Source organism: Furipterus horrens, unplaced genomic scaffold, assembly GCF_987537825.1.
Source record: "Furipterus horrens unplaced genomic scaffold, mFurHor1.1.pri manual_scaffold_11, whole genome shotgun sequence".
Classification (NCBI taxonomy): Eukaryota; Metazoa; Chordata; class Mammalia; order Chiroptera; family Furipteridae; genus Furipterus; species Furipterus horrens.
In genome coordinates this window covers 101,026,509-101,037,388 of record NW_028327181.1, presented here as the reverse complement: position 1 = coordinate 101,037,388, position 10,880 = coordinate 101,026,509, and the positions used below count along the sequence as shown (strand labels likewise).

The following is a 10,880-nucleotide window of genomic DNA, read 5'->3' as shown; positions in this document are numbered from 1 at the left end:
CGGTCCGGGGCGCACGGGACCGTCCGCTCGGCGCCCGACGCGCGCCGCCCTTCCGGCGCGGGCCCGGCGGAGACGGCGCTGCCCTGGCGGGGAGGGGCGGAGGCGCGGCCGCGGCCCGCCGCCATTGCCGCCCCGAGGCGCCGCACGTAGGACTGGTGAGGCGGCAGTGCGCACGCGCGGCGGGACCGGGGCGCACGTGGTCGGCGGGAGCACGAGGGCCACGCGGGTCCGGTCACCACTTCCCACCGGGCGTGCCGGCGACGCGGCCCTGACGCTTTCTGACGCTTTCAGAGAACGTTGCTCCTCCAGGACCCGGCACCACGTGCAGGGCTAGACGGGAATAGCCATCGCTGTTCACGATCAAGGCTTCCAGCCAGTGCTCAGCCGCGCAGGACCGTGGCAATGAGCCCGGGCCTGAAGGACTCGGGGCCGCGTAGGGAAGGCGGGTGTCTGTGTGACTAACATCACAGCCGCCCCGGGCACCCCAGAAATCGCGGTCACGGGGCAACGGAATGCACAAGGTTGTTTCAGGCCCGGAAACCTCACAATCTGGAAGCTTTTCCCCAGTGAAGTTAGTGTCTAGATTTCCCCAAAGACCTCATTCCTTTTTAGTTTACATTGGGATCTAAATAAGGTCCAGTATATTCTAATAGTCTATATTACCATGGCTTTTTGCGTTTCTTAAGTCGCTCTTAAAAAAAAAGTTTTGTGCCGTGGCCGGCGCGGCTCAGCGGCCTGGCGTGGTCCGCAGACCGAAGGGTCGCTGCGGGTTCTATCGCCGGTTGAGGCGCGAACGAGACGTCGCCCATCGATGTCTCTCCCTCTTTCTCCCTCCCCTCCCCTCTCTCTAGAATAAACAAATTGAATCTTGAAAAACCTTTTGTTTTGAAATAACTTTAGGCTCACTGAGAAGTTGCAAAAAGAGGACGGAGAGCTGCCCGTGCTCGGGTGGGTGGTGCTGGTTTTCCTTGTTTGAAATCGGCAGGTTCCCTCCCAGAAACCAGGTGGTCCCCCTGGGGTCTCTTCCAGCGCTGGCTGCTCCCCGCGGGGCCCTTTCCTTTCCTTTATCCTCTGAATTTCCAGGAAATTACAAATTTCTAGTGGTTTGACCACAGGGTAAATTTTTTGGCAAGACTACTTCATGTGTGGTGTGTACTTCCATCAGGAGGTTCTCCTATGTCTTTTTTAATGTTAATTACCAGCTATTGATGAGATTACCTACATCCATCAATCCACCCTCCCCACTAGGGTGGTGGTGTCATCCTACCATTTTTTTTCTTACTATTTTTTTATTTTTTTAAATACTTTATTCATTTTTAGAGAGAGAGAAAGGGAGGGAAAAAGAAAAGGAGAGAAACATCAATGTGTGGTTGCCTCTCGCACACCCACAACTGGGGACCTGGCCTGCAACCCAGGCATGTGCCCTGACCAGGAATCAAACACGTGACCTTTTGGTTTGCAGGCCGGTGCTTAATCCACTGACCACACCAGCCTGGGCTGTTTTTTATCTCAATGGGGGAAATGCTTCTAAAATGAAAGCTGCTTCTCATTCACTCCCTGTTTACTCTGTTGTACATTTTACACAGACAGGATAAATGCTCCATACCTTTCCTTAATTAACCATCCAAAAATCAGAGTTTGTTTCTCAGCGTCCTCCCAAAGTGAAGAAAGAATTTAAAAATATATCACGACGAATTGTGGATTTAAACACACAAGTATTTTCAGTTCATTTAAATTATTCTTATTGACGTTCAAGAAGTTTGTCTTGTCTCAGCAATGAGAATCTTTTCAGGTAGGCTCTCAAGTTTTTCTGACAAGACGCTAATAGTCCCTTTGCTTTTTGATAGAATTCCTTGTTCGTTTTTGCTGAAATGAGCCTCTTCTATAAGAAGCTTGTTTCCTCTAGTAGGGATTGGTACTTAAACACCACAAAATGGGTACAAGAATTGGTCGTTGTGTCTAGGAATTTTCCGTGGATAGCATTAGGAAATGTACTTTTTAAAGACAAAATACATATGCATTCCAACTGGTCCTTCTCAGCCAAACCCTGGGGTACAGGGTTCACGTGCAGGAACTGCATTGGTCTTGCACAGTGGCTCGTCCCTGGCAGTCTCAAGGTTCCCAGTAGCTCCTTGAGGCGGGCTGCCCCCAATGCCCTGGCTCGATGGGAACTCCCTGTCCAACAGAGGTTTCAGGATCACAAATGAGAGAGAACGAAATTACCTGGACACTGTCTTCTGTCTGGAAGGAGGAAAGGTGGCAAATCTTTGGTGGAGAAGAGCACCGAATGTTCCCTCCTAGTCCCCTTTATTGAGGAGGGGATTTGGGAGGTACAAGGTCAAGACTCATGAATCATCAATTAGCTTTAGACGCTTGGGTTACAGTTGACAGTTACTGATTACAGATATCAGTGTAAAGAACACAGTCACCACTCTGTGTTAGGGTCTGTTAAATATCCTGGCGCCAAACTGACATCAGGTACAAGGCTTCATACAGTTTTTGCTACACACTGTTTATAGTTAGCTAAGAGATAAGAAAAACAGCAAGCTTCAAAGCATAATATGCATTCTTTAAATCTAATTCCCACAGGAACCCTCTGAGTGGCCTTTAAGTCATGCCTGTCTCTGGCCTTCCTGGTTTTCCAGTCAAGTCTTACAGGCCTCTTAAAGGCCTGGCTTGGGCTGGGCTACAGTTCCTGAAAACACACAAAGCGGCCCCCTACAGCTCCCCCACGAAACACTCATCCCTGTTGTTCCCCATCACACACCAGAGACACCAGATGGACAATGCTGACGAGCCTTACTGCCCATCCACCAAATACACATTTTATGTATTTCAACATACGTATGTACATATTTGCATCTTGTAACCTCCTTTTTAACTATGGTATGTTCACACACCTGTCCCTGTCTCACTCTTCACTCAGCAATACAGCCTGTGCTGCAGAGCCCTCCACAGTGACCCATAGAGTCCTCATGCCTTTTTCATGGGTGCATAGCACTCCATCATGCAGATGCATGTGTTAACAAGGTCCGAAGAGGAGAGAAAAACCACACTATTTTGAACGGAGAGCGTTTAATGACTTATTAGCTAGGGATTGGAGCAAGGAGGCCAATATGAAGTAAATCAGAGTATAAAGAATGTAAGAATGGCAAGAAACAAGGCAATGCCCCCCCCAGGCTACAAAGGAGCACCCAGTGAGGAGCCAATGGTACCCCACACCCAACCAAGATCTGGACCTCACTGGAGAGCGTAACTGTGGCTCACTGGACGGCTGAGAGGCCGCTTGGTGCTGCCCTGGTGGGACTCACTGGAAGTCTTCCCAGGAGGGTCCCGGGAAAGCTTTTTCACGGAAAGTGTCTCCCCAGAGGCCCTTTGCACAAAACCTCCTAAGGGGGTGCCAGGCAACGCTGGGGGCTGCTGGCCAGCATGCAATGCGAGAGCTGGACGCTGCACAAGGCCTGTGAGCTGAAGGGGCCTGCAGACCCAGCACAGAACCAGGCAGAGGCCTTCCTCCTGCAGTGTCTGCCCAGCACCCTCTACTGTCAAAGCTGGACGTCGCACCTGAGAGCACAGCAGAATCACAGGCTCTGATTCCTTGTCATGGGACAGGCAGTGCAGTTTGAATTTAGAGCTGAGATAACGATTGATCACTGGCGCCAGTTACGGATTTTACTCAGTCCCCTACTGACAGAGACTATTCATTTCCAGTCTTTTGCTCAGTACTCAGCAGTACTCAGCAGGAGTTTAACCAGATCAGGTTTCATTTGTTCACTCATTTAACGTTTGTAGATTGCCGGGGCAGGCTGCATCTTTCAATGGTTCATAATCTGTTAGAAACGGTGGGACGCAGAGGTACGATTTTCCGGTATCCACTCAGTTTTAATTCAGAGGAGTTAGAGGACTTCCAGCCGCAGCAAGCAGTAAGGGCTTAACGGAGGTGCTTGCTAACAAGTCAGAGGGACCTTGAAGGTGGTGTAGGATCTTAACAGAGGGAGGGCCATTTCAAGGAGAGGGGAGGTGAGCTGAAGCACAGGTCGGGGAACCTAGGTGCTCTGGCAGAGCCCATTCTCATTGCCGCTTAGCGCAGGAGTTCTCAGCACGTAATGTTTCAGGCCCCACCCGCTTCTGGGAACGGGGCTGCAGCTGCAACAAGCCCACCAGGGGATTGTGGTGCGTGGTTAGGTTTGGGAACCACGGGCAGAGAATATCTGAAGGTGGTAAAGAAATGCGGTCTCCAAAATTTCTATCGTGTGCCTATATTGGTAAAACTAGGTTTGTATGTTTCTTTATAGGCAATATTATGCATGGTTGTCTTAACCCATGCAAATTAAAAAACAAAACTAAATATTAAAAGGCAAAAATAAATAGGACTGCAAGCTCTCGTGTGTTCTTCTGGCATCTGGGAGATCACCGAGGTGGGTGACGGCTTCATCTGGCCGAAAACAGGGAAGCAAGTTATTACCACTTTTACCATAAACTTTCACGCCTCTGTAGTTAGATTAACTTTAGATTCTTTATATTTTTCTCGGCGTCTTAAACGGCTTTCTGAGGCATAAATGACAGTGCTCTCAGGCCAGGGTCAGGCCTCCTCACTCCGCCCCCGCCCCAGCCACTGCCGCAGACACCAGCAGACACCGGGCTCTCCACTTGCATTGATCTGATCAGATCACTGGGGAGATGTAGGAGGGGTCATATTGGGGGTCCTGCCGGGGCAACGGTCTAGGACGGGATTTGTGCAAGAAGATGTGCAATGGAAGGGCTCTCTGGCTCTCAGGCCGCTCTCAGGCTCTTCTTCCCCTGCGGTGCCTGGGTGACGGGGCTGCAGCTGCCTGCGTTCCCCAGGTCGGTGTTTTGCGGGAAGAACTCCCGGGTCCAGCCTTGGGTTGGGCTGGCCTGGCAGAGGGTGGCGGGTTTATCCTTTGGGTTCTAGAGGGAGCGGAAGCAGCAGTCTGCCATTCTTCCGGAACGCTGTAGCTCTCGGGCACGTGTCACGTTTGGGTTTGTAACTAACCCTACGGAAACTGACGGGGGACTGCTGGGAGAACCCACGTGCCAGAGCTCAGCCATCACTGACAGGCTTAAGTGATTAAAGCCGTGGCTTGACGGGCTGAAGCGACTGCTTTGAATAAAGAGCCCTTTCCTTTATCACCAAAACTTGGCCTCTGAAATTTTACCTGGGGGGGCGGGCAGCAGGACCCCAACCTCCTGCTCAGTGACAGCATCAGCGAGCCTCTCGGGCACCCGCGCCAGCGCTGCTCCAGGGCCGGGGCTGGTTCAGCGCGAGGTGCGGGGTGCGCGCCGTGCCCCTTCCCTCCGCGGGTCCTTGCACCAGAGCCAGCCCTTCGGAAGCCCGCGCCCTCCCGCACCTGGAATCTGCAGCGGTCGCCTCCCACTTCCGGAAGGCGAGGCCCCGCCCCCAACCCAGAGGCAGCGCCGCCGCCCTGCTCCCCCGGGGCCGGAAGTCAGAGCGCAGCCCCGCCCCCGGGCCCGGAAGTCAGCAGCCCGCGCTCGTGGCCGCCCGTGCACTTAGCGCCGTCGCACGCCCGTCCGCGTTTTCGGTAGGAGCCGCGCCGTGGTCGCCGTCGGGGCGGCACGGGGCGGGCGGCGGGGCGGGCGGGTCCCGCTCTCGGGAGCGCGGGCTCGGGAGGCGGCCGAGGGCTGCAGGAGTCAGGCCGCAGGCGGCGGGCCCGGCAGGGAGCGCGGTGCCGAGCGCAGATGCCGCGTTCGCGGGCCGGCGGCAGCCGCGTCGTGAGGAGTGCGACTGGACTCGGCCGGAGCCCCGCGCCAGCGCCTCGCGCGCGTCGGTCTGCAGGGCGACGTCTCCCGCCTGCAGCCGAGGGCACCGCACGGCCGGCTTCTTTGGTCGGTGCGCGAGCGGACTCGGACCATGAGACTTGCGGTTCCGTTTTTTTGGCGGGGACCCGCGCAGGGAGGGGAGGGCGTCCTGCTGGGTTCCGGTGGGTCGCGGAAGCTCGAGGCGGCTGGGGGCTGGGGTTTCCGGGGAAGACGGGGCAGGCGAGCGTCCAGTGTCCGTTGGTGGGCTGCGAGCCCGAGCGGGACGGGTAGCCCAGTACCGTCAGTGCAACTGCGCCGAGAACGGCCGTCTTCCCAGGGGAAGCGGGGGTCAGGCGACGTGCGGGACCACAGCGAGGCGGCCGTCGGAGGCCACCCCCGCCCGGGAGCGCTGGCTGCAGCTGTCCGTGTGTCTGCCCTTCCCAGCCAGCCCAGGTCTCCCGCTGAGAGAGGTGCCCGCCCGGCCCAGGGATGTACATGCAGGTGGAGACGCGCTCCAGCTCCTGCCTCCATCTCAAGAGGGCGCCGGGCCTCCGGTCCTGGTCCCTGCTGGTTGGTAAGGATTCCCATGTTTACCCCGGCTGAAAAACTTAATTTTAAAAAGGGATGAAAGTGAAACTTGTTTCCCTTCCTCTGTTTTACTTCCCTAAGATACAGCAACTATTTTATTTGTGTTCTTCCGGACTTTACCGTGTGTCCGCGCAGTCACACCTGATGTGTGTCTGGTCTTTTTCGCCACTTAACGTCCTTTAGTTCATTAACACCGCGTGCTCTTCTGAGGGTCCCGTGTTTCCCCTTTCCCTGCTTTCGCACACCTGGTCGCAGGTGTAATTGCGTCTCAGGCCCACGTGCGTTCATTTCTCCCCCTAACTGAGGGGGCTTCCGTGGCTTCCACCCCTCTACTCATTGGGGAGCTGCACCCAGGACTGGATCGCAGGTGCGAGGAGGCGCCACAGTGCCTTCAGCAGCCTGTCTGTGGTCCCTCTTCCCCGTGACCTTGTGATTCTTCATGCACAGCCTTGTCTTCATTCCACACCATGTACTTATTGTCAGGGTAAAACCCATGCAGGGCTTCTCTGTCTGGTTCCCCGGTCCACTCTGGATCTGCGTGTGATGGACATGTCCAGCGTACAGACCATGTTTCTGAACAAACTTCCCGCTCTCCTGAACCTGGGGGTCTTTTCTCCTCTGCTCCCCGCTCTCAGCCATCACTGGCAGTGGGAAGGAGGTGCACTTGGGGCTGGCGGTGGCCCAACACCAAGGTGCCTGCTTTCTTTCTGCAGGAATCTTGTCGATTGGCCTGGCTGCTGCCTACTACAGTGGAGGTGAGGAGCAGTGTCTGCCGCCCGGAACTTCCTCGGCTCTTTAGAAACTAGAGAAGAGAAGGAAAGCCCATCATTTCTAATCCACCAAAGCATGGCCTTTGGGAGCGCAGGTCCTGCTGCCTCCTGATGGCTCGTGGGTGTGGCTGGTATACTCTCCCTCATGCCCAGGTCCCTTGCAGCCTGCACTTCTCACTTATATCTTGGGCATTTTCATCAGAAATAACTCCCTCACCACTAAATTTGACCAAAAGAAAAAAAATCTCTCAGGAAGGTGTTCTCGTATCTGCTTAAGATTCTGTTGGAGGATGAGCCGCACTCAGCCGCTCCCTGTGAGCCTTCCCCTGCCCCCCACCACAGACCACGCTGTGATCCAGACGCCTGACCACCTGTCTCGAGTGACACCCAGAGGAGAGCAACAGCAGAGCTGCTGCCACTCCTGCCCAGTGTCTGGGAAAGTGGCCGTGCTGGGAGGGGGCCCCTGTGCCTCATCAGCCTTTGCCCTCTGCTGCTGCCCTCACCTGGCTGTATCCTGTGTTTGTCCCCAGATAGTCTGGGCTGGAAGCTCTTCTACGTCACGGGCTGCCTGTTTGTGGCCGTGCAGAACCTGGAGGACTGGGAGGTAAGGCTGCTCAGGCTGCGGTTCCCTGCAGTGGGGACCTCAGTGGGAAGGCAGGCCTGGGTCTGACGCCCCATGTGTGGCTTCAGAGCAGCGGGTTCTGGGGGCCAGTGCTCAGCCCCCAGGTGTTGCTTGTCCATCGCTGCTCCTGAAGGAATCTCCTGAAGCTGTTTTTCTCCTAGAAGTTCTTCGTGACTGTTTTTACCCAAATTCTTTCCTCCCAAGAGTTGCCGCAGCACAGAGTGAAACGGACAACTGCACCCCTTTTTCTTTTCCCCGTCATGGTCCTTTGAGCTGCCTGCTCTGTGCTGCTCTGACCTCTGACCCCTATTACCCCATTGGAGGACCTTGGCCACTGTACTTGTCTCTTGCTTCCAAAGAGCAGAGAGTCCCTGTGCCCTTCCCGTCAGGAGCCCAGCGGTCAGGCTACATGTGTTTGGCTTTGGCAGAGCAGCACCTGGGGGTCACGTTAGGGATTCCAACTGAGAGGGGAAGGAAGAGGTCTGCTCCAGTGAGGGTGGGACACAGTCGGGGGACCCAGGCCCCTCCCAGGACGTCTGTGTGTGGTCAGCTTGTGCACCCAGGACAGCAGTGCAGGGACTGCCCTGTGGCTGGTTTTCCAGGAAGCTGTCTTCGACAAGAGCACCGGGAAGGTTGTGCTGAAAACATTCAGCTTATACAAGAAGCTGCTGACTCTTTTCAGATCAGGCCACGACCAAGGTGAGGCATCAGGAACGACAGGACACAGGTTGGTTTCTCTGGGTTGGACGGAGGGCCGTGAGCAGCTGAGTGGCAGCTGGGACCGGGCCTGGGGCCTGGAAATGGGCTGGGTCCAGGCCAGCTGCTGGGTAATCGGGGTTGTCTTCCACTTCTCGGATGGACGTGGGGGGCCCCTACACACGTCCTGGCCCAAAGGATGTGGCTGGGCAGGCCTAGCTCGTTGACCAGCCACCAGGGACCAGGAAGGCATTTTCAGCACCTGCAAAGCAGAGATGCCAGCATTCTGCTGGGCTGCTCTGCCATAGCAGAGTGGTCATGAGAGGACAGCAAGCCTTTTGAGGCCATGCTGGGTCCACCGGATATTCCTGCTCACCTAGACTGGCCGTGGCCCAGCAGCTGCATGACTGCACCATGGTCACCAGCCTGTGATGTCCAAGGTCAGGATCTCCACTGTTTTCCTGGGTCCAGCCTCCAACACACTGACCAACACTTTCTGCTTCATGGCAAGCATGATGTGGTCCTCTGCAGATGGCCCTGAAGTGACCATGCGCAGCACACAGGTGAGGGTGTCCCTGCCACTGACCTGCCCCCGACCTGTGCCCACTGCAGTGGTGGTCCTGCTGAAGGACATCCAGGACGTGAACGTGGAGGAGGAGAAGGTGCGGTACTTTGGGCAGGGCTACGTGGTGGTGCTGCGCTCCGCAACGGGCTTCTCTCACCCCCTCACCCAGAGCGCCGTCATGGGCCGCCGCAGGTGAGCCGCGGGCAGGGGACAGGTTGCCAGGGCTGCCTGCCTGAGCCCCTCGCCACGTCAGGTGGCCCTCACGGCAGACTGCACAGCGTGGCGGGACACAGGGAGACACAGAGAAAGGGAGGCTGGGGGTGGCCTGCTACCACCGCTAGCGGGTGTCGGGGTTCCCCATGGGCACAGGACACGGGATGGGGATCGGAACGGAAGGGCCTGGTGGGGAGCCTTGGGATGGTAGGGTGCATGGTCCAGGGTGAGACTGGTGTGGCCTTTCTGGTCGCACCTCTGCCATGGTGACCCTCTCTTCCTCCTGGTGCCGGCCTGGCCCAGCGATGTGGAAGCCATCGCCCAGCTCATCACCGCCTTCCTGGAGCTGCACCGGCTCGAGAGCCCCGTGGAGCTGTCTCAGAGCAGTGACAGTGAGGCTGACAGTCCTGGGGGCCAGAGCTGACCCCACGGAGCCCCCAGACTTGGTCCTGATGGCGCCTCAGCAGGCCTGATGAGCCGTCAGCCAGCCTTCCATCTCCTTATCCGGCTGTGTCCCTGGCAGCCCCAGGGCAGGACCCTTGGCCACTCCAACTGCTCTCCGAGCAGAGCCACGGTGCCCAGGGAGAGCGTGGGCCCAGCCAGGCAGCGTGGACAGACCCACTCCTCAGCCCACCAGCCGTGTGGGGCTTCAACCTCAGAAAGGGAAGACCACCAGGCTTCCCAGAGTGCAGCTGGGCTGGTATTCCTGGTGTGGGACCAAGTACTTGCTGGGGAGGCGGCGTGGCTGGCGTGGACCCTGGCGGATCCAGCGTGTAGGTCCCGGGGAGGCTTCGGAAGGTGAGCGCAGGGCCGGTGGCTGGGTCAGGCCCCAGACACGGAACTTGAGCTCCCCCCTCCCGGGCAGATGTCCTCGGCGCTCAGAAGTGGGACGGCTGCCTGTGGGCTGCTTGGGCCCACCTGGCCTCCCCGGCACACAGCCCACTGCAGCAAGATGGCTTGTTTGGGGCCAACCAGCATATGCTGGGCTGACATGGGAAGGATCCCCTCAGGCAAGGCCGTTGGCAAGAGGAGGGCTTGGACAGCGATCCAAGCCAGGACTGCCCCTTGGTGGGAGTTACAGTCCTGGCCAGTGGGCCCATCGGTGTGGCAGGAGTGGGCCGCACCCACAGTGCAGGGGCCTGAGAGCACCTGTGAGCAGGGTCAGCTGGGCAGAGCCTTGAATACCTTCAGGGTTGCCCAGGCCAGACAGACCAAGGACAGCAATTCCTAGTGACCCTCTCCCTTCTCAGTAGGGGCTGCCAGCCAGCCCTTAGTTGGGAGAAACATGATCAGTTGGACCTGTGAAAGTTAGGTTTTCAAACAGTTAAATCCAAAACGCTTTTTTCCTAAAATAAAGTGAAATTCTGTATTTGGCTTGCTTCTGGTACATTCGTCCCAAGGCTGTGACATGCTCCCTGAGGAGGAGCAGGTTGGTTGCCCCCCACCACCCGCCCCTCTGCTGGGGCCAGTGGGAAGGCCTGGCTCGGCCACTGCCGAGTGGTCTGTTGCTCTCGTATCAGCATTTCTGGCTCCTTTTTATTTCACAAGAGTCCAAGTTCTGCACGCAGATCAGGTCCCCGTGAGTGTCCTTTTTTCCGCTGCTCTCCTTGGCAGTAACGGGGGTGGGTAATGCCTGCCCACCTGGACC

At 56.9% G+C, this 10,880-nt stretch overlaps 1 protein-coding gene across 1 annotated transcript; it reads left to right on the top strand.

Moving 5' to 3' along the window:
* The first annotated feature begins 6,046 nt into the window (after positions 1–6,046).
* CYBC1 (cytochrome b-245 chaperone 1) lies at positions 6,047–9,681 on the top strand. The gene is made up of 6 exons (XM_090290706.1): positions 6,047–6,352; positions 7,080–7,121; positions 7,667–7,740; positions 8,361–8,457; positions 9,067–9,211; positions 9,536–9,681. Exons 1-6 carry the CDS (start codon positions 6,268–6,270, stop codon positions 9,654–9,656), a joined length of 564 nt encoding a protein of 187 aa, XP_090146832.1. The 5' UTR covers positions 6,047–6,267; the 3' UTR covers positions 9,657–9,681.
* Positions 9,682–10,880: the final 1,199 nt, after the last annotated feature.

Excerpts from the sequence above, each read along its gene's own strand:
- CYBC1 (XM_090290706.1), top strand. The coding sequence starts at position 6,268 with ATGTACATGCAGGTGGAGACGCGCTCCAGCTCCTGCCTCCATCTCAAG. Across the intron at positions 7,122-7,666 it reads TGCTGCCTACTACAGTGGAG|ATAGTCTGGGCTGGAAGCTC; the intron begins GTGAGGAGCAGT and ends GTTTGTCCCCAG. Across the intron at positions 7,741-8,360 it reads AGAACCTGGAGGACTGGGAG|GAAGCTGTCTTCGACAAGAG; the intron begins GTAAGGCTGCTC and ends CTGGTTTTCCAG.